The 24,057-nt window shown below is 43.7% G+C and overlaps 1 protein-coding gene across 5 annotated transcripts in view; it reads right to left on the reverse strand.

The window, feature by feature from the left end:
* Positions 1 to 24,057, reverse strand: part of nav3 (neuron navigator 3) — a 460,146-nt gene that overhangs the window by 283,366 nt on the left and 152,723 nt on the right. For all 5 annotated transcript variants that reach the window (XM_055225660.1, XM_055225659.1, XM_055225658.1 and 2 more), the window contains exon 4: positions 2,488 to 2,560. In XM_055225660.1, the coding sequence (XP_055081635.1) occupies positions 2,488 to 2,560 (73 nt within the window). The remainder of the gene's footprint in view (positions 1 to 2,487; positions 2,561 to 24,057) is intronic.

Genomic DNA, 24,057 nt, shown 5'->3' on the forward strand with positions numbered 1-24,057 from the left:
AAGTCTATCCGGCTTCCTCCTCCGCTAGCGGATCCAACTTACCACCAGGTGGTGATCGGTTGACAGCTCTGCCCCTCTCTTCACCCGAGTGTCCAAGACACACGGCCAGAGGTGAGATGACACGACATCAAAGTTGATCATCGACCTCCAACCTAGAGTGTTCTGGTGCCACATGCACTGATGGACACCCTTCTGCTCAAACATGGTGTTCATTATGGACAAACTGTGGCTAGCACAGAAGTCCAATAACAAAACACCGCTTGGGTTCAGATCAGGGAGGCCGTTCTTCCCGATCACACCTCTCCAGGTGTCACTATCGTTACCTACATGGGCATTGAAGTCCCCCAGGAGAGCAACGGAGTCCCCAGTTGGTGCACTATCTAATAGCCCTCCCAGGGACTCCAAGAAGGCCAGGTACTCTGCACTGCTGTTCGGCCTGTAGGCCGACACAATAGTGAGAGACCTTCCCTGACCCAAAGGCGCAGAGACGCGACCCTCTCGTTCACCGGGGTGAACTCCAACACATGGAGGCTGAGCTGTGGGGCAGTAAGCAAGCTCACACTAGCCTGCCACCACTCCCAGCGGGCAATGCCTGAGAAATGGAGAGTCCAGCCTCTCTCAAGGAGTCGGGTTCCATAGCCCAAGCTGTGCGTGGAAGTGAGGCCAACTATATCTAGTGTGTAGCGCTCAACCTCCCGCTCAGGCTCCTCCCCCCCCCAGCGCGGTGACATTCCATGTCCCCAGAGCTAGGGTCCATGTTCAGAGATCTGGTCGAGGCTCCCGCCTTCGACTGCCGCCCAGATCTCTCTGCTCCGGCTCCTTACGGATCCTCTCGCTGGTGGTGGGTCCATGTGAGGACGGCTACACGTCGCTCCTTCGGGCTGAGCCACCAGGCGCTTGCTCTGAAGCACCCACCCGAGGCCTGGAATCCAGGGTGGGGGCCCCAGTGATGCCAGTCCGGGCAACGGAGCGAACCTTGGTCGTACACTCATCATAAAGGGCTTCTGAACCGGTCTTAGTCTGACCCGTCCGCCTGGCCCTGTTTGCGATGGGTGACCCTTCCAGTGGCATGCTGCCCCCGACAACATAGCTTCCAGGATCATTTGGGTGCTCAAACCCCTCCACCATGTTAAGGTGGCGATTCAGGGAGGGGCACTTTTAAGTTTTTGGTTTTTTTTTATTGGAAATCTTGTAAAATATTTCCTTCCACTTCACACTTGTGTTCCATTTCGTGTTGCTCATTCACATAAAATGTTCAGAAAATCTGTTTAAATTTGAGGTTATAACGTGACAATATGTACAAAATTCCAGGGGGATGAATATTTTGTCAAGCCACTCTAAGTTTAATGCTATACTATGGAACATTCTAGGCAAAATACTATCTCCATTGCAGACGCTCCTCCAAAAAAGTCACATCGTCCCTTTAGCTGCAAATGCACAAGTAAGTAACAGTCTATTTCTGAGTTCAGGCAGGCACTGCACCTAAGTACACATTTTTTGCTGCATGAAATACTTTTACTTTTTTACAGGTAGTTAAATATGTTTACTTAAGTAAAGTTTTTCACATGATACTTTTAGTTTCATTAAGTATTTTTGTTCCAGTATCTGTACTTTTACATCAGTAACAAAACTGAGAACTTCTTCCACCACTGAATCCAGGCAACAACAGACTCTGTAATACATCTTTAAATGACCTGACTGTACATACGAAGTGAAGTATGGGAATATAGAAGTAGTAGTGGTGGTGGATTCATTCAGAGGTTTCAGTCACATGTCATTGTACAGTTAGTACAGTTAGTACAGAATATTGTTTATTTGTATTTTATTGTTCTAGGACAATGTTGTGTTGCACAATGTTATTCTCTAATATTATTTATTCTGATTTTAAAACCTTAACTGTGCATTGCGTCACTGCAATTTCCCTATTGTGGGATAAAGAACCTTCTGAGGGCTTTTTCCATTGAAGAAATCTCATATTTTAGAGTTACTATATAGCTTTTCCTTATACACAGATGAAGGATGCGTTTTTATCCTTAATAGCCAAGATGCAAGAAAGGCTTTTTAACTTTTCTAAGTAGACAGAGTGTCTTGGTTTTCCTGTTTGATTTTCTGTATACATTTTTGAGATTCTCTTTTGCAGGAAGGGTCTTCATCAGCATTCCGCCGGATTGGCTCTTTGGTTGTTATGATACTTACTCAGAATACTAAATATAGAACTCGACTCTAAATTCGCCCCCTATAACTGCTAGCCTCGATGAGCTTCATTTGACTGGAGTTGAGTGCTATGGGTGATGTCACACTTCCATAGTCTACTTCTTTATACAGTCTATGATTTGACCCAGCCTTTAATAGTTAATTGGTCAGGGCTAGATAGGATGGATTCCACCTTAGGTAGCCTAGTCTTTAGTCCAATTTTTAAATGGTTGATGGTTAGATGCAAAATTTCCTGTACATTCAAAAAGTTTAATCATACACTGTTGCTCTTACCTTCAGCTGAGAGCCCTTGTACATTCACTCCTCTGGCATCCAGGAAACTGAGGCAGGCATTCACATTCTCAATCTGCACACAACAAAATACACCAATAATATGAGATACAGGATACACCCAGACAAATAAAATAGGGACATGCAATATTGTATATGTGTCAAGACCCCAGTCTGCCCTGTGTTTTTGTGCTGTCCTTCCCCCTCCCTTCTGTGTTTTGTCTGGAGCTGGGCGAAGATTCTCGTTCCTCCCTAGTTTTGCATTTATGATCTCAGTACTCAGCTCGTTATTTCTCATTCTTCGCAAGATCCTGTTCCTTGGAACCACTCTGCACCTCCGCCTCCGACCCAGCTCTCCACAACCGGAATGACCGCCTCAGCCTCAGATTCAGCTCGCCTCGACCGGTACCAACACCCCAGCCTCTGACCCGGCAACTCACGACTTGCTCCAAGACTACCGTATACGACACTGCTCTCAACTGTCTGCTCTGTCTACCTTCATTCATATTTCTGTGTCTGTAAATAAACTTTGTTCAAACTTTTACCGAAGTCTGAATCTTTGGTCCCCCCGTCAGTCTTTACCACAGAACGATCTGGCCAACATGGACTCAGGGCTTGATCAAACGCTACACCGGGCATTTTTACAACACGGAATAATCATCAACAACACAAACAGAATATCCGGACTCTGCTCGAATGCAACCACACCCTGTCCCAACAAGTCAATCAGCTTGCCAACCAGGTTTCCGCTTTACTCACTCTTCAGTGTTCAGCCCCAGTGGCCACTGCCGTAGTCTCTGGACCTACTGCGGCACCACGTACCCTGGAATCAATCAGCACCGATCCAGACCCATACTCAGGTCAGCCCACCCACTGCCGTATCTTTCTTTTTCAATGCTCCTCTATGTTCCAACAACTTCCAGCCTGTTTGACATCAGACTCAGCTAAGATGCGGTACATGTGTGGATTATTGAGGGGATGAGCACTCCAGTGGGCTGAGGCTAAATTCTCTAACATCGCGCTAGACCATGGGACTTATGATGGGTTTGTGGAAGAGTTTAAACTCGTCTTTGATCACCCACACTATCAAGCTGAGGCCTCTCTTCATCTGTTGAGTCTTGTTCAAGGTGCCAGATCCATGGCAGAATGCACCATCGAGTTCTGGACACTGGCGGCAGATGTGGATTGGACTGACAGTGCATTAAGAGCTGTCTTTGTTAAAAGACTAAGCGACAAATTAAAGGACAAACTAATTTCTGGAGAAGCCACACCTGACCTTAAATCTCTGATTTCCTAAACCGTATTGCTAATCGCCTGCAGAGTCGTCAAAGAGAGAGACGCTGTTCGCCACCCCATGTTGTGAATTGTCCTGTCCTCTCACAGCAATTCAACCGGCCTCCCGCGACAGCCCTGCCAGAGAAGCCGATGCAGCTGGGCCGAGCACACCTGACTGTGGAGGAACATGCCTGGATTGTGGGAGGCAGGGACATTTCATCGCAATGTGCCCAGTTTGGTCAAAAGGGGGTGCTCATCAGTAGGATTGGGAGTACTGGTCGGCCAGCAATCTATTCCAGAGAAGAAACACAACTGCTCGATACCACTCGTTAAAACTTTTACCTTACCAGTCTTGGCTCTTATTGACTCCGGGGCGGAGGAGGACTTTTTAAACCAGCAGGTGGCCGAGAGGTCTGGTGTTGGATTGGAACCACCGGAGCAACCACTCATGGCCCTAGCTCTTAATGGGAGGCTACTAGCCAGGGTAACACATATCACCGAGCCCGTCTCCCTAGTCCTGTCGGGTAATCACCATGAAACCAGGCAATTTTATGTAATTTCTGCTCCCACAACGCCACTTATTCTGTGTCATCCCTGGCAAATCACACATAACCCCCTTGTTGACTTGGCTAGAGGGGTGGTGTCCCAGTGGAGCCCCTTTTGCAATGCTAACTGGACAAGTTAGACAAGTCTGATCTTATATGCCGAGCGCGTACCATGACCTTGAGGATTTCTTTGGTAAACTGTCTCTTCCTCCCCACAGACCTTATGACTGTGGCATCTAACTCCTGCCCGGTGCCCCCTTGCCCTGCAGTTGTATATAACCTCTCCAAACCCAAATGGCAGACGTTGGTATAATCCACCCATCCTTGTCACCTTTAGGGGCTGGATTTTTCTTTGTGGCCAAGAAGGACAAAACATTGAGGCCATGCATCGACTTTAGGGGTCTCAACAATATAACTGTTAAAAACAAATATCCATTGCCACTCACTGACTCCGCTTTCGTGCCATTTCACAGGGCCACCATTCTTTACTAAACTAGACCTTAGAAACGCTTATCACTTGGTGCGCATAAGGGAAGGGGATGAGTGGAAAACAGCCTTCAAAACTCCACTGGAACACTCGTATCTCGTCATGTGACAGGTTTGCCATCTGTCCAGGGACAACAGATGAAAAATAGCCTTTTGGCTAATTCTGGTGCATTTGCAGCAATGCTATTAATGTACACTGTCCCTGTCAAATAAACCAATAAATAAATAAATAAATAATGCGTTTTGAGTTAACAAACGCTATAGCCATTTTCCAAGCTCTAATGACGTGCTAAGGGATTTTCTTAATTGTTTTGTGTTTGTGTATCTGGAAGATATTTAGAATTTTTTTTTAAGACCCCACGGGAGCACCATTTTTGTCCGGTCCTCCAGAGACTCCTGGAAAACAAGCTCTATGTGAAAGCGGAGAAATGCGGGTTCCACGCAGACAAGGTCAGTTTTTTGGGGTTTATAATGGGGTGTGGACCGGTGAAGGCCAGCCCGGAGGGTGACTGAGTGGCCTACACCCAAAACCAGAAAACAGTTACAAAGGTTTATTGGATTTGCTAACTTCTACCAACATTTCATCTGAGACCTCAGCAGTGTTGTTGCTCCCCTCACTAAACTCACCTCTCCCTCTCGACAATTCTCCTGGATCCCAGAAGCCCAGTCTGCCTTCATTAAGCTGAAGGATCTGTTTACGTCTGCTCCAGTCCTGTGTCAGCCTGATCCCTCTCACCTGTTCATCATTGAGGTAGATTGGGGCAGTTCTCTCCCAAAAATTTGACCCACACAATCGGTTATACCCCTGTGCCTTTTTTTCACATCGTCTCACACCAGCAGAGAACAACTACAGTGTGGGAGATCGAGAACTACTAGCGGTTAGACTTGCCTTGGAGGAATGGTGTCACTGGTTGAAGTGTGCTGGGCATCCTTTCCTGGTTTGGACTGACCATAAGAATTTAGCTTATACACAATCAGCCAAACCTTTGAATTTACGGCAAGCCCGCTGGTCGCTTTTTTTTATTAGCGTTAATTTCATCCTCATGCATTGTCCAGGGTCCCGCAATATCATGCCAGATGCACTTTCATGTCAGTTCTTCCAAGAGGACACTCTACCACTCCAGAACAAATCATACCACTTGTGTGTGTGGTCGCTGCTGTTCGCTAGGAAACTGGTCTGGCCCGGGAGGCTCAACACACTCAGCCTGATCCAGGTAATGGTCGTCCCGATACCCTTCGTTCCAGATGCTACCCACACTGCTCACAATTTGCCTGCCATCCTGGAGTCAACTGAACAGTCTCTCTGCTAAGACATTACTTCTAGTGCTCCACTGTCAACAAGGACACCAGGGCCTATGTTTTGGCATGGAAGGTATGTGCCAGGGGCAAGGTCTCCCATTCGCTGCCCTCCAACCTTGATGTTCCAAAATGCCCTTGGTCACACGTGGCAGTGGACTTTGTGACTGGTCTTCCCCCGTCTCAAGGTAACACAGTCATTCTCACAATAGTTGACCGGTTCTCTAAAGCAGCCCATTTCCTCACCCTGCTGAAACTTCCAACCGCCAAAGAGACTGCTGATCAAATATGTGTTCAGACTCCATGGAATTTCTGTGGATATACTTTCCGACCAAGAAACGCAATTCACGGCACAAGTTTGGCATTCTTTCTGTGAGGGTCTGGGCATATCTCTGAGTCTTACCTCTGGCTTTTATCCCCAGACTAATGGACAAATGAAGCGCGCAAACCAAGACTTGGAGACTGCACTATGTTGCGCCGTTTCCTCCAGTCTCTTTACCTGGAGCACCTTCCTGCCGTGGATTGAATATTCTCACAACTCCTTGGTGAGTTCTGCTACCGGCCTATCCCCTTTTCAAGCCTCCTTAGGTTACCAGCCCCCACTCTTTCTGTCTGAGAAAAAGGATCTGGTGGTCCCCTCCGTTCAACACCGCCTCCAACGCTGCCGCAGGATTTGGAGAAGAACCAGGGCAGCCCTACTTCAATCTGGGGCCAAGATGAAGGCAGCAGCGGCACCACTCCCCCGCTCATCAATATCAGTCAGGTCAGTCAGTTTGGCTTTCCTCAAGAAACATCTCACTCAAAACAGATTCCCAGAAACTCTCTCCTCGCTTCTTGGAGCCCTTTAAAATCACAAAAATCATTATCCCATCTGCAGTACACCTTTAACTTCCTCCTTCCATCCACATCCACCCCACGTTCCATGTGTCACAGCTCAAACCCGTTCCTTCCAGTGACCTATTTGTCACTCGTCTGTGTATTCACCATGGTACTGCTCTGCTTGACTCTGTCTAGTTTTGCGTTTATGATTTTAGTACTCAGCTCGTTGTTTCTCATTCTTCGCCAGATCCCACTCCTTGGAAGCACTCTGCACCTCCGCCTCCGACCCAGCTCTCCACGACCGGTATGAACACCCCAGCCTCTGACTCGGCGACCCACAACCTGTTCTGAGACTACTGCATACAACACCACCCTCAACCGTCTGCTCTGTCTACCTTCATTCACATTTCTGTATTTGTAAATAAACTTTTCTGAATCTTTGGTCCCTCTGTCAGTCATTACAACAATCTTAGGAAATATGCTGCAAAAATGTGTTTGTCACTTGAATAGTGTCTCCTGCTGGTGCCAAGAATCAGGTGTAAGCATGGGTTATTTGGCTGAGCATTTTCTCTTCTACACCTTTCTCTTTTAAGGGCCCATAATGCTATTTTCTGATCTATGTTATAATGTTGATTCATCATCACAAACATACCTGGAATTGTGTTTTGTTTCATTCACACATTTAACACACAAACCCTGCACATTTATGCTGAATTTTCTCTCAAATGGAAAACACTCAACCATGTGATATCATGTGGTAATACAGTATGAGCTCCACTGTGTTTTTAAACTCCATACAACTTCACAAGAATCATTTGAATCATTTCAGACCTGGAATTGCCAATCTCTACTGAACTAAATGTACTACCACTTTTTGAAATCCATATGGAACAGAGCATTTTGAGCTTTGGAGATGTAGACAGACTAATAATAAAGGGTTACTCAAACCTACTCCAGGTATGTTTTTGATGAGGTAACAACATTATAACATGAATTTTCGCGTAATATAGGACCTTTAAAAAGTTAATGTAATCATGATTATTTATTCGTTTGTATTATTATTGTACACACACAGCAGTAGAATATGAAGTATCAAAAATATGCAAGATACACAACAAAAAAGACCTTAAATCTCACTTTCCTTTGGATAGGGTTGGACAAAATGACAGAAAAATTATCACATGATGTCCCATGATGCCCCACTGTCCCTGGGCACACACTGATTACTGTTCATCCTCTATAAAGAGCGGCTTTGTTTTGGAGTTTGGTGACCTTATGGGCTCATGGGGGTAGAAAACACTGACCGGTCTATGTCCACTCATAGTTTGCGGTCAACACTGCATTAGACTCAAGAGACCAGAGACCAAAAGAGCTATGGCAAACGACTATGCCAGTAGACTGCAACAGCTGCCCTGGGGCAGTAAATTGACTGGCATTCTCTGCCAACAGAGAAGAACCACCCAAACATTTTGGATATAATTTGCCATAAAAAGAACAACCTTTATAAATGAGTGGCAGTAGAAGACAGGTCAGCTCCCATATTACCGTGAATGGAGCAATCTTGTTTCATTGAAGAGATCAGGTAACATCTGAACATTAAAATGGCTCTTTAAGTTCTGAATTTTGTCAACAAATAGTATGCCAGAAGGGTAACAAGGATTCAAAATGGGCCAACTTCAGACTCTATAGCACTGCATCTTATTTCAAATGTATTTTTTTTTCCTCTGATGAATAATTGTTATTGGATATCATCACCAATACCAAACTCAATTCAATTCCTTTTTATAAAACCCAAACATGATAACTGATTTAACCAACAGAAAGTTACACAATCAACAATGACATAGAAACAGACAAGCAAATTAATCAACAGAAAACAAGCAAATGGATAACTGTCCTCCTTCTTCTCGAGGAAAAACTCAAGAATCCCAGTGGGAAAAAGAGAAATGTCAAGGAGAATCACAGTGAAGGAGAGATCCACTACCAGGGATGGGCAGGCTGCAGATATGTCCAGGACTAATCGACATCCTTCTGCAGATATAGTTCAAGACTTGAACTATATCTGCAGATGGGCTTGAACTTTTATTAATACAAAGCTGTTCTGTAAATGCTTCAGAGACAAATTGCAGCTACATAACACATTTGGATCAGTTTTGTCTTGCTGTTGTTGCTCTGTTCAGTCCCTGCAGTGGTATCAGCTGATATCGGGTATTGTCAGATACTTAAAGCTATAGTATCGAAATCGGTATCAGAACTGAAAAAGATGGACAGGTAAATTCCTAGTTATATCATCAAACTATTTTGCAACTAAACAAGTACAGGTGTTTTTATTGCTCAAAAATAGTGATAAAATATGTAGATCTGACCTGTAACATAGCCAGCTGTTTGTTTCCATGGAGATGGATAAGTTTAATGGCATACTGTGTTGTTATACTTATTAGATTCATATTACACTATTTCCTGCAAAGCTATTATAAGAGGTTAAATTGTGATGAAGGATTAGAACTGACTTGTAATGTCAGTATTTATTTGAAAAGGCCTAATTGGAATCCTTCTGAAAAGTTACATAGTGCATCTTTAAATCATACAGTAACTCAACCTTGTGTTTGTCTAAATATAAACACTGACAGCACTGATTTGTAGGCCAGCGTGTACTGTTATGAGAGAATTCAACATTCCTTCCCATGAACGGCTACTTTAGCATTAGCACCCTGGACCACTGCCACCCCCTCTCCCCTGTCTCTCCTCTACAGGACATCTTTATTCAAGGGTCACAGGGTGAAGGTAGAGCTGGTGTCGCAGTATGCCAAGGTCATGCAGAGGTCAGAGGGCAGGCTGGCAGCTCCTCCCTGTGATTCATGAGCGTGAACAGAACCATTGCCTCCAGCCACAGTTCACTAAAGACTGCTTTCTGGAGCATGCCAATGTTTTTTGGCTCTTAAAGAGCCAAAGAACATTGGCAAGACTTACGCTTGGTTAAAACAGCAGCTGTGACAGATGACCAGTGTCCGTCCAATACAAAAACAGGACAATAACATGGCATTTACCATTCTTCATTGTTATACATTGATGGAAACATGGGAAATATGAGATTAAGCTTATCTATCTTGTATGTTCTACTTTCATTGCCTTGATAATGAATAGTTTTAATTGTAATTAATAATAATTCATATTTAATTGTCTTAACATTAATTGTTTTAATTGCCTTGATAAACCCTCATTCTGACTGTAAGGGGGAGTGCCTCTCCACACATCTGGCCTTTAACTTGGCCTGGTGGAACATTTCAGGCAAAATGACAAACTGTGATAGGCAAGAACAAGTGAAGCACATAGTGCAAGAACAAAACTAAATTTAAGGCCCAAGTGGCGATGATGGCCCTCGCCCCCCACGCAACCGCCTGGGGCTAGTTACTGCTCCTGTGCAGCATTCCCCCCGCTCGGCCACCGCCTGGCTACTATCTGCCCCCCTTCACACCGTGTCTTTAGCGCAATGGGGCCATCGCATTATAGTGGTGGTACATGCTGTTGAACCAGCAACCTTGTGCTTTTTTGCCCCTTTTGATGCCCACAATTATTTCCCCAAGTTTCATGGCAATCGGACAATGTTCAGTCTTTTATGTGTACAAGACGCTATATACATATAGGCGCTATATACATAGTATTTACTCATTTATTCAAAGTTTTATTTTGCATCAACGTTTAAAATTTTAGCTCTTTAGGCTGATGCATCTGACCGTGAGTGGGAATCAAAGAAACAGGAAAAGAAGTGATATTTTGACGGCAAGCACCACAAAAACCATAATGAATATCTCTAAAACCTGGATGATTATTGATAATCAACCTTTATAAATGTTACAGGAGGAGTTTGAGCTCACTTGGATGAAAAACCTAGGACTAGATAGGTTTCATATACACGTATGTTAAAGTGGCGTGGGAATTTCAATCCAATATGGCCGACTTCCTGTTCATCATAGGACAGTGTGCCCATTCACTTTTTAGCTTGTCTTCATGAGCTCTATCACTGTTTTGAATTACATCAGCCTCATACAAAATTTGGCCGTCTCCACTCTCATTTGTTTCTTCTGAAGCCACCAATTGATTCCCCAAATTTCATAGGAATTGGATAATGTTGGCGTTTCATGACTATGGTAGGGGGAGCTATAGTGTTCATTTTGATTACAATTAATAGTGCATTCTATTAATGCCCTAATGTCACATGTGTGATGTGAATTTGAGCTCTCTAGACCAATGTCTGTGCATGTCAGGCATTTTTTTTAAATTAGTTTTTTTTTTTTTTTTTTTTTTTGAGTCTTTGCACCCCTAGTAAGAAATGACCCATGTCCATAATATAATTTTTTGGTCCATCCAATAATGTTGTCGTTTCACGTCTATGATAGGGGACGCTATAGTGTTCATTTTGATTAAAATTAATATTGCATTCTATTCATGACATAATTCTGCATATGTGATGTGAATGTGAGCTCTGTAGGGCAATGCTCGTGGTCGTGACAGGACATCAAAAAAACAGGAAACAAAGGCGTTTTTTCGTCGGCGTGCTACAGGAGAACGGCATTGAATTTGGAGAAAACGTGGATGTTTTATGAAAACTGTCGGTGTCTGGTTGTGGCAAGTGAAATCAGAGCTCATTTGGACCAAAAACCTGGGATTAGATACGTTTTGAAAACATGCAACGGAAAAAGTGGCAAATTTTCATTTGGACCAAAAACCGGGGACTAGATACTTTTTGAAAACACGCAACGAAAAAAAGTGGTGAATTTTCAATCCAATATGGCTGCCATAGAGCAGTGCTTCGAGTGATGAGCTGGTCGATTCTATACCCATATGTGGGACTTTTCAAGCATGTTCAGGGGGTGAAAACTGCGATAGTTTTGGCGTAAAAATAATGATAATAAGAAACCGAGGAAGAACAATGCCAATGCCAACAATGTTGCATGGCTGCATATGAGGGGGGTCCATGGCTTTGAGCCAGCAACCTCCTGCATAATACAGCTATGGTGTAATTGACTTTTTGGTACGTTCTGAGGCCTATAATTATCTCCCCAAGTTTCATGGCAATCAGTCATGTTGTGGTGAATTATAGGGGGCACTATTGTGTGGAGTGGCCATGTACTTTTTTCTGTTCTGTTTCTGTTTGAATTCTACACCTGTGGTTACATTTTTGAGCTGTCTCTGGCAATGCATGTGCATGTAAGACTTTTTTACATTTCTTTTTTTTTTTTTTTTGGAGTCTCTGCGCCCTTGCTGGCCAATCGTGAAACATGACCCATGCTTGTAATATATTCTTTTGCTCCTTGTCATGCACCCAATTTTGTCCCCAAATTTCTTTAGAATCCAATCATGTTGATGTTTCACGCTTATGGTAGAGGGCGCTATAGTGTTCAGTTAAATTACACTTTATAGTCCCTGACTTTCATGACTAAATGACACATCTGTGATGTGAATATGAGCTGTGCAGACCTGTGTGCCATCTGATCTAGCGATGGGATGTTATCCGATAACATCACTAATCGCGATTAAAAAAAAAAGGTTTGTGGCATTTTTTTTATGATTGTGATCATTGCGCACGATTATAATGGCCTTTACGGCACCAGACTGGCTCATGTTTGCAGTTTCAAAACAATGTTTAGATGTTAGTACTGGTGTTTGCCCACAAGGGGGGCCTCTGTCATAGCAATGACACTTTTTTTTTTTTTTTTTTACACTTTTCATGTTATACAAAAAAACAGTATGACAAGAGCTATACATTAGCGTACCATAGAACCCGACCCTCCCACCCAAAAATTGTAACTAAATAGAATAAAACTGAATAGTAAGTAAATGAATGAATAATAATAATAATAATAATAATAATAATAATAATAATAATAATAATAATAATAATAAATAAGCAATAAAAAGAAACAAAATAGGTTTATAATATTTACATGCATTCAATACAGCCCCACCTGCTAAACAGAAGAACTACAATGTAGTAAAAGCTGTAATGATACGGGCTTCCATCAAAATATTATATCCAGTTTTTCTTGTGCATATTTAAGAAAGGGTTAAGGTCTACAGGAAGCCTTAATGTGCCTGACAATGTCTTCAACACTTGAGTCCAGGAAGAGATTTGGTACGGCTCCAGAATGTGTGAAAGCATGTACCTTCTGTTATTTTATATTGGTCACAGATTGGATCGGTGTTGGGGAACCTCCTCACTAGTTTATCTTTTGACCAGTGAGCTCATTGTACTATTTTACAATTGTAACAGGCCATGCCTGGCACAGACTGATGAAGTGTGGACCTGTTTTTTATAATATCCAGAGAGGATAACATGTTGTAAAGAGTTGATATCATCCCTTTAAATGACTTAAAAGTTGTCAACAAATTATCAAAGTCTAGTTGAGGAGGAAAAGCAGGTAACAGGGTGTACAGCTTTCTAACAAAGTCACGGATATGTAGGTACCGGAAAAAAATGTGTACATATGATTTGCATGAATAGGTGCTCTAAATGAGAGGGAGTGCCACCCATAGCGTTTCCTAAGCTGTTTCCAGATTTTAAGAGTGGCAGACACCTGTTTGTTCTTTGTGAACAGATAAGAATCAGGAGAAAGTGTGGACCACACTAGGGCAGCTAATGAGGTGTGACTGCAGGATCGTGCTTCCAAATACACCACAAAGGGGCATCAGCACTTGGGTCTTCATATAACCAGTGAACAATTGGACAGATATTCGCTGGCCAATAATACAACTGGAAATTCGGAAGGGCCATACCACCTAATTCTTTTGGTCGTTGTAGATAGTCGTTACTCGGGTGTGGTGGCTTTTGGTCCCAAACAAAACTGGAGATAATATTATCCAATTTTTATTTTTAAAGAAAGAGTTGGGAACAAAGATTGGGATGCACTGAATTTGGGGAGTACATTCATCTTGATGGTGTTTATTTTACTGGCAATTCAAAGATTTAGAGAAGACCAGCATTTTATACTCTCTTCTAAGTCATTAACCAGGGGGAAATGTTTTGCTTAAAAAAGATTATCGGCCTTGTTTGTTATATGGACACCAAAATAAGTGAACATGTCTCTAGTAACCTTAAAGGGTCTCTGGTACAGTAGCGGCTAACGCAGCTGCGATGTTTGTTTGACTGGTTTCGGGTCACCGGAGTTGCCATTTTCGAACTACTCTTTCAAAAAATATATCCTCATACAACGTTGATAAAAAAGAAACAGACTTCACAAAGACAGGGCTAAATTAAAATGAAAAATAGTGGACCTGTACAGAGCTTGCAAGAAACATGTCTACATCTCAAGCGCCTCCCCACGTCTTCCATCATAGCAATGACATTTGTTAGCGTTTGTGCCTATTGGGCAGCACAGTTATCGCTGTCTCAACTATATTCTACCAGATATCAACAATAAAGAAAGTCTGATCCGTAACTCTCCACAGGAATGTGCCAGAGCGCGTGTGCACATCTTATATTTTTACCTACAATAAACACAAATGTGCCAGAGTGCATGATCCGAATGCACAGAAGCAATACTAACGATTACACATGATATATATTTACCTACAATTATGTCAATAGCAGAATAAACAATGCTTACCGATCAAGAACAGCATCCAATCCATCAAAAATAAGGTCCTCTACTCCTGAGTGCACTGTGGAATCTTCACTCTTTGCCTCGAACCGCTCCGGGTTGAGATGCCTCTAGTATAACTTGTACAAACATCCACAGTGTACTGTCTTTGTTTTGTCCTTTTCGTCATGTTTAAAACGCAAAATAACAGTGGATTTCTGAATCCACTCGGCTTCGGCCATGTCCCAATTCGCCAAAGTGCCCTTAAATGCACTGTTCGAAATGTTCGTCAAAGGGCACTTGGTTACTTCCAGCGTGACAAGGGCTGTCCCATTTTGGCAAGATGGCAGCTATACCGAAGAGTACACATTTTTGGCCGGGTACTTTGAATGGTACTATGAATGGCGCATTTAAAAAAAATTGGGACACAGCCTTCATTTACACGCTTGTCAATCTCCGTCTCCGTGTGTACGGAAAACCGTGGCGTAAACTTTCAGTCATTTGTAGCACTGATTCTCTGTATGGGGCTCCAGTAACCCACAACCCATTGGCCAACTTTGGTGTCATTCAGAAGCTAACACGTGTGTTTAGCACTGTGGGAGAAAGCTGGTGCTGTCAGAAGTTTATTATGCCTGAAATCAACAAAAGATATGCAAAAAAGTGATGGAGCAGATTTCACGTTTGGAATACTTTCCTGCACCAGATTGGACATGGAGGATTTAATTTATTTGGTGGAAATAATTTCTTGACTGGATTATATTCTCTGGATCTGTACGAAACGAATTAAACTAATAAGTTATGTTTGACAGAAACATAGCCCTCAAAGGTAAGTGAAGTCCAAATCCAAATTTTTGGCTTTTCTGTAAAAACGGCTTTCCTCTCAACATTGAGGTGATTGCAGGTGAAAATGGTTTGCGTATTTGGAAAGCGCGTAGCATTCATTTGATGTGTAGATTGTTTGTGTGGCTGACACAGAAGTATATGTACTTTGCTGTAGAGTTGTAAAGTAGTGGAACATTAACAGGTTAATTATCGTGATAATATCGTTAATCAAAATTTTTTTGGCCACAATAATCGTGCTCTCATTACACCTCAGTCACGCTGACAAGACGCTGGAGTTTTTTCAGCATAAACGTGCCAAATATTAACAACAATCATCCCGCTTTGTAAATGTCACTTAAAGCAGCAAGCACTGAGCATCATATAAGGTGGCGTACCAAATTGCTAAATTACTTGTTTTAATTTGATATTAATTTAATATTAATGTATTATTTTGATATTTATTTAATTTTAATTTATTCATTTGATGTTTATTTATTTATTTATTTTTTATTTGATATTTAATTAAATTTCATTATATCATTTCAAAATTCGAAATTTTTTCTTCTTTATAGGGGGGGCATGATAGAAAATAATTGAGAAGCATTGGACTAGATAAAAGTGACAAATTTTCAATCCAATATGGCCGACTTCCTGTCCTTCATAGGGCAGTGCTTCAATTCAGTTTTATGCTTGTCTCACAGTGCTCTATCACTGTTCCGATTTTTGTATGTGTATTCCAAAATTTACCAGCTTCCTCTCCCATAGGGGTCAACTTCAAGGTGGCGCCGTCGAGTCTGTGGGCTTGGGACATTTTCGTGATACCAAATTTATGAAATTTTTCGCCAACCCAGTCCTATACCCCCATGTGGGACTATTCATCGACGTTCAGGGGGTGAAAAATGCAATCATTTGGGCGTAAAAATAAGAAGAAGAAACTGACGAAGAGTAATGCCTCTGGCCATTACTGCGTGAGTGGCGAGGGCCAACCAGGATTAGAACATAACTAAACCAGGACTCTTTCCAGCTTTTCTCTCAAGGTCACCAATATCCACTGAAAATATTTTGATTATTAGAGTCATTACAAAGCTAACAATGAATGCTAACAGCTCTCCATTTATCATTATTTGTCCTGATTCTCTCCACACAGCAGGTCGAGTTATACATTACCCACACCATTATTATGAATAAAAATAAAAAATCACATGAATAATATCACTAGAACTTTAAAGCAGACTTATCATGCAAAATCGACTTTTTAGAGCTTTTAACCAAGTTCGAAAGTTGTTTCCTTCTCATTGACCCTCTCAAAAGTGTATTTAGCATGATTCATGCATGTTGGAGTAATCTTTATTTCCCTGCATTCAAGATGTCATTGTTTCAATCCACCCCTATTTTCATCACTGCTACTCACTAGTATGATGTGCAGTTATCCATAGGAGCTCTTTGTTAGGATGACGTTTACGCCGACGTCAGCACCCACTGGGCACATTCATTTTCTAACACGTAAGTCAGTGGACTTGTTTCTCTTATCAAGTTGTTTTGATTAATATTGTGATTAAAAATGTCCAAATTATAATATAATGATCCACAGGTGTCATAGATGATGACCATAGAGCAGACACCAGCACAATAATTCTGCTTTAAAACTGATACTTTTCGTATCTGATTAATTTTTCCAACACCTTACACCTCCATGATATCTTGCAGCTCTCACAAAATGCTTCCCTGTGCCTTATCTCAAATCTATCTATCCACTTGTTTCCAGTGACCAAATAATGACAGTGATCTTCCCCTTTGCCGTTTGTCTCATGAACACTTTATAATATTTGCACAAAACTGGACACTTTATAACACCGGTCACTTTAATAAGTCATGTTTGCACTGTTGTTCTGATGCCGCTGTTGTATATATTTTCTACCTTTAAGTATTTTATTTAATTTTTAAGCATATCTTTTTTAACTTTGTGCATGCCCTTATTTGTATTTATTCAGTGTGTTTTATGTTGCACTTTATCACCAAAGTAAGTTCCTAGTTTGTGAACTGTGTTCACAAACGATGGCAATAAAAGGATTCTGATTCTGATTTTATCATACAGAGCTTGCATTGGTTTTTCCTTGATGTAATCTTTATGGAGGGTAAACTTGAGTATTGCAGTATTCCTCTGGTTTAGTGTAAGAGCAAGTTCAGTGAGCAGCTGGTTTTTGTGGTTGGTGCTAACAGCACTTCTCAAACCTATATATTTTAGTTTTCCAGAACAGACGAAATCAGAGGTCTTTAAAGCTGTTTGGAACGAGGATACTGATAAACTATGATTCACATGGATTAAAGGCGCTGTACCTGATTTTTACTGTCTTAAAAATGTGTAAAGCAGAACGAGTTAATTTTGAATGGTTTGCAGTGGTCCAAAGTTGTTCCTCACTTACCTTATGTGTTGCAATAAGAGTAGTAGTAGTAATAGAAGCAGTAGTAGTAGTAGCAGCAGCTGCAGCAGCACTAGCACAGTAGTACAGCCTAATTAGTCTCTCTGAGACCAGAGCGTTAACAACTAACAATAACTAGAATGCGAATGTGTACTTCCTGATTATAGAACAACCAGTAGCAGTAGTAACAGTAGTAGCAGCAGCAGTAGTAGTAGTAGTAGTAGTAGTAGTAGCAAAAATCAGGTACGGGGTTATTCAAGTTCTTATATTGCGCTTTGAAATTATATATTTACACTGGTATTTCTTAATAAAATGTCTATGGATAAAAAGTACATTTCAGCCCTGACTTCAGGGGGATGAAAATGGCATATATGGGTAATGCATCCTACACTGGCAAGCAATATCTGCTTGTCTCCATGGAGATAGATAGGTTTCATGACATATTGTGGAAAACTCCAGTTATAGCAATATCATCTCCATGACACTCTACCTGAAAAGTTACATAGTGCACCTTTAAAGCAGTTAACTTATTTAGAAACAATATTTTGAGGCATACAATATTTTGAGTATTTGCCAACTCTCTCTTCTGACTTGATGAAGCTAAGTGATTTGTAACATTCTCTCTCCCCTCTAAACACACAAGGGCATTCTGCCTTTCTTTTTACACTCATCCTTCTGCAGAATAATGATACTGGAAAAACAAAATCTGCAGATGCTTCTGTCACAACCCTCCTCTGGGACACAACACAGTCTCCTTTCCTCCTCTTCTCATCCTTCCTCTTCTCCTCCACTCTTTCCTCTGCTCCTCCTCTCCTAACCTCTCTCTTTCTTCTCCTCCTTTCTCTCCTTTGCTTCTCCTCTCCTAACCTCTCCTCTTCTCCTCCTCTCCCCTCTGCTCCTCGTCTCATAACCTCTCCTTCTCCTTTCTCCTCCTCTCTCTCATCAGCTGCTCCTCTCCCCTCCTAACCTTTCCCTCTGCTCTTGTCCCCTCTCTCCTCCGCCCCTCCTCTCCTAACTTCTCCCTCTCCTCTTCTCGCCCTCACTCTCCTAACCTCTCCCTCTCCTCTTCTCCTACTCTCTCTCCTCTGCTCCTCCTCTCCTAAGCTCTCCCTTTCTCCACTCCTCTCCTTTCCTCATCCTCTACTTAAATTCTCCTCACTTCTCTCTCTCTTATCCTATGCAATTCTTCCTATCTCCTCTCCTCCTTTCTTCCTCTCTCCTCCTCTTCATCATTAGGCCTGAGCCCCTACATGGCGTAGGGCCTATTGCTTCCGCAACAAATCTGTGCGTTAGCACCTGTCATTCGCCATTGACCCCACGGTGACGTGGGGAAAGTCTAGAGCTTTCAAAATGTTGTATTTATTGTATTGTATTGGATTGAAATGTGAATGACAGGCGGCCATGCACTCATCATTGAGGAAGCAATAGGCCCTATGCCGTGTTACCCGAGTGGTGTACATTTCAAAGTCTTATAAGAACTTATTAGTTTCATTGAGGAATGTAAAATTTGGTGCAGTGACTCTTCAAAAAAGTCTGGGGGACAAAGTTTGTATTTTGCAGTGTTGCTATGGCGATGTCTAGAAAAACCCATGTTTTTGTATTTTGTGCATCAGCGCTTCCAATCTCTTTTGACTTTTTTTGGTGACAAGTGCAGCCCAATGCTGACACAAAACAGAGGCAAGTGGCACGTTAGCACCACCCTCAGGGAGTGCCGGGTCGGCTGAGTGCAAAGCGCGGCCCAGTGAGGGCCATTCGATGGCGCTTGCGGCTTTAAACTCCTTTTCTTCTTCCTCTCTCCAATCTTCTCTTCTCTCCTCCGTCCTTTCTACTACCCTCCTCTCCTCCTCTTATCCACTTCCTCTCCTCCTTTTCACAACTCTCTTCTTCACCTCTACTCTTTCCTTCTCCTTTCCTTGTCTGTCCCCCTTTCCCTCTTGTCTTCACCACTCCTTCTCCCTTCTCCTCTTCTTGGCTCCTTCTCCTTTCCTCTCATCCTCTTCTTCTTATGTCTTTTTTTTCTCCTCCTCTTCTCTTTAATGATATACTGTGGAACATTCCAGGCACAGTAATACCATCTCTATGACATCCCACCAGAAAAATTACATCTTTAAAACAGTAAAAATGAACTTCACGTAAATTTTATACAGGAATACTGCTCCTTCTCTCTTCACCCTCATCTCCCCTCTCCTCACCCTCTTCTCCTCCTCCTCCCCTCTCCTCCTCTCCCCCTTTCCTCCTCCTTTCCCCCTCTCACCCTCTCCCCCATCAACTGGGAAGTGCAGGATCTGAATAATCAATTTACAATACATCAGCAATATAGAGTTTTGTTACAATAAGCGCACAGGGAGGACATGTACACTCCACTCAGGAGATCACGAGTCTAACCCAGAGCCTCTTGGTGAGAGGGAGGAGACAGGATGACCACTCTGCCACAGCAACACAGAGAGGACATCGCAAAAGATGAAGTTTAAATCTGTCAACTGAACGAATCATTGTAAGAGTGAAGACGTTTTGCTGCTCACCCAAGCCGCTTCTTCTGAACTACCACTCCTGTCGATCTACTGCCGGTCTTTTTAGTTCCTGCAGTAGATTTTGTTCACTCTTTGGCCAAAAGAGTGAGACGCCGAAGATGAGGAAAGCGGGCAGGGGCCTTGGTGCGCCTCCGGAGACGCGGCGCTCGCACGCCCCTACCTGGAATTTTCCTGTCTAACGTTCGCTCACTCAGCAACAAGACGGACGAACTGGCGCTGCTGATGAGGAGAAACAAAGACTTCTCTTCCTCTTGCGTCTTATGCTTCACGGAGACATGGCTCAATGAGCGTATCCCGGACTGTGCGCTTTAACTGGAGGGATTCCAACTCCTCCGCGCGGACAGACAACGGGGACTCTCCGGGGGAAAGACGAAAGGTGGAGGTGTCTGTTTCTTCATCAACAACGCCTGGTGTACGGATGTGACTGTGATCTCCCAACACTGCTCTCCCACCGTGGAATATCTTTTCATTAACTGCAGGCCTTTCTACTCTCCACGTGAGTTCACTTCATTCATTCTGGCCGCTGTTTACATCCCTCCGTGCGCGGACACGCACAAGGCCCAGTGCGTGCTCGCGGAGCAGATTCTGGATGTGGAGCGAACCTTCCCGGACTCTTTACTGATCATCCTGGGGGATTTTAATAAAGGAAATCTGAGCCAGGAACTGCCCAAATATAAACAGTTTATTAAATGCCCGACGAGAGAGCAGAAGACGCTGGATCACTGTTACACAACAGTCAGTGGAGCCTACAGAGCCGTGCCCCGTGCTGCTCTAGGATTCTCTGATCACGTCATGGTTCACCTCATCCCTGCTTACAAACAACGGCTGAAACTCTCCAAACCTGCTGTGAGGACTTCTAAGAAGTGGACCAGTGAGGCTGTGGAGGAGCTTCGCACGTGTTTGGACATTACAGACTGGGATGTGTTCAAGGCTGCCACAGACAGTTTGGATGAGTACACAGACACTGTGACGTCATACATTCAGTTCTGTGAGGACAGCATCATTCCATCATGCACCAGGGTGACTTTTAACATCGACAAACCCTGGTTCACACCCAGACTTAGACATTTGAGGAGGGAAAAGGAGATGGCTTTCAGGGCAGGAGATCGTGAAGGCTACAGGCGTTGCAAGTATGCGTTTAGCAAAGAGGTGGAAAAGGCTAAAGCGAAGTATAATACACGTCTGGAGCAGCAATTCTCCACCAACGACTCTGCTTCTGTCTGGAGAGGGCTTAGGCAAATCACCAACTACAGGCCCAAAGCCCCTCCCGCCGTGGACAACAAACAACTAGCAGAAAAGTTAAACGGCTTTTATGCGAGGTTTGAAGTTTCACACCCCTCCCCCTCCTCCCCCACCATCATGGACATTACCTCCAAACCAACCTCGGACCCCCCCCTCCTCCCCCACTGCCCTCACAGTTGTGGAGCAGGACGTGACTAAGCTTTTCAGGAAGCAGAATCCCCGTAAGACCGCGGGCCCAGACGGTGTCTCTCCTTCCACCCTTAGACACTGTGCTGAGGAACTGGCTCCTGTCTTCACAGACATTTTTAACACCTCCCTGGAGTCATGTCACGTCCCAGCCTGCTTCAAGCTGTCCACCATTGTCCCCGTCCCCAAGAAGCCCAGGATCACTGGACTTAATGACTACAGACCTGTGGTGCTGACATCTGTAGTCATGAAGTCATTTGAGCGCCTGGTCCTGCACCACCTCAAGTCCTTCACCTCCCCCCTCCTGGACCCTCTGCAGTTTGCCTACAGAGCCAATCGGTCTGTGGACGACGCCATTAACCTGGCCCTTCACTTCATCCTCCAGCGTCTGGACTCCCCGGGAACCTACGCCAGGATCCTGTTTGTGGACTTCAGCTCTGCATTCAACACCATCCTCCCTGCTCTGCTCCAGGACAAGCTCGCTCAGCTCAACGTGCCTGACTCCACCTGCAGGTGGATCACTGACTTCCTGACAGACAGGAGACAGGAGACAGCGCGTGCGGCTGGGGAAGAATGTCTCGGACACTCGGACTATAAGCACAGGATCTCCACAGGGCTGTGTACTTTCTCCCCTGCTCTTCTCCCTGTACACCAACTGCTGCACCTCCAGCCACGACTCTGTCAAACTGGTTAAGTTTGCGGATGACACCACCCTCATCGGACTCATCTCGGACAGCGATGAGTCTGCCTACAGGAGGGAGGTGGACCGGCTGGTGTCCTGGTGCAGCAGCAACAACCTGGAGCTCAACGCCCAGAAGACAGTGGAGATGATCGTGGACTTCAGGAAAGTCACAGCCCCCCTGCCTCCCCTCACCCTGACGGACTCCCCCATCACCACTGTGGACTCTTTCCGCTTCCTGGGCACCTGCATCACCCAGGATCTCAAGTGGGAGCCGACCATCAGCTCCCTCATTAAGAAAGCCCAGCAGAGGATGTTCCACCTGCGGCAGTTGAGGAAACGCAAGCTGCCGGTCCAGATGATGGTGCAGTTTTACACTTCCATCATTGAGTCCATCCTCACCTCCTCCATCACTGTGTGGTTCGCTGGGGCCACTGCCAGGGACAGACAGAGACTGCAGCGCATTGTGCGCTCTGCTGAGAAGGTGATTGGCTGCAGCCTTCCATCTATACAGGACCTGTACGTCTCCAGGACTCGGGGGCGAGCAGGCCGTATAGCAGCTGACACCTTTCACCCTGGACATGGACTATTTGAGCCACTTCCCTCTGGCAGGAGGCTACGGTCCATTGGGACCAGAACCTCTCGCCATAAGAACAGTTTCTTCCCCTCTGCAGTTTGTCTCATGAACACTTTATAATATCTGCACTATACTGGACACTTTATAACACCGGTCACTTTAATAAGCCACTTTGCACTGTTCTGATGCTGCTGTTGTACATATTTTCTCCCTTTAAGTATTTCATTTGATTTTTTTAAGCATATCTTTTTAACTTTGTGCATGCCCTTATTTGTATTTGTATTTGTATTTATTCAGTGTGTTTATGTTGCACTTTTTCACCGTATCAAGTTCCTAGTTTGTGAACTGTGTTCACAGACTATGGCAATAAAAGTCTTCTGATTCTGATTCTGATTCTGATTCTGATTCTGATTCAGTTCTGGTGAGATTACTGGTGGCCACTGCCTTATATCTATCAGAGGGGAGGGGCTAATCACACTGGAACTGTAAACATCCACTGTCCCCAGTTTCAGCTGAGACTACTCTATTCGGCCCTTAAAGACCCTGCTATTGTTCTCTCTTAAAAATAGCTTCTCTAACTCCCCTCAAACCATTTCCTGTCTTTTTCAAACCCACAAACACTTTAGGACAAAAACTGGTTCACCCTAAGGACAAAACCCCAAGCCATAAATAAAGTAATGTACTCTACTCCATTCAGTGTAGTGAAGAGTGCAATGAGCGTTACATTGGAGAAACTAAACAGCTACTCCATAAGAGGATGTACCACCACTGGCGGGAGAGTTCCTCTGGACCCCATTCCGCCGTGCATCTCCATCTTAAAGCCACTAACCACTCCTTTGAAGACAGTGAAGTTCAGATCTTAGCCAGAGAACAGAAATGGTTTGAGAGAGGAGTTAAAGAAGCTATTTTTGTTAGGAAAGAGGATCCTTCCTTAAACAGGAATGGGGGCTGAGACATAATCTTTCCCCTCATCTATAACTCTATACTCAGACCCATAACAATGAGAACAATAGCAGGGTCAATAAGGGCTGAATAGGGTAGTTTCAGCTGAAACTGGAGACAATAGATGTTTACATTTCCAGCATGGTTAGCCCCTCCCCTCAGATAGATATAAGGCA

The sequence above is a fragment of the Periophthalmus magnuspinnatus genome, chromosome 12, assembly GCF_009829125.3.
Source record: "Periophthalmus magnuspinnatus isolate fPerMag1 chromosome 12, fPerMag1.2.pri, whole genome shotgun sequence".
NCBI lineage: Eukaryota > Metazoa > Chordata > Actinopteri > Gobiiformes > Gobiidae > Periophthalmus > Periophthalmus magnuspinnatus.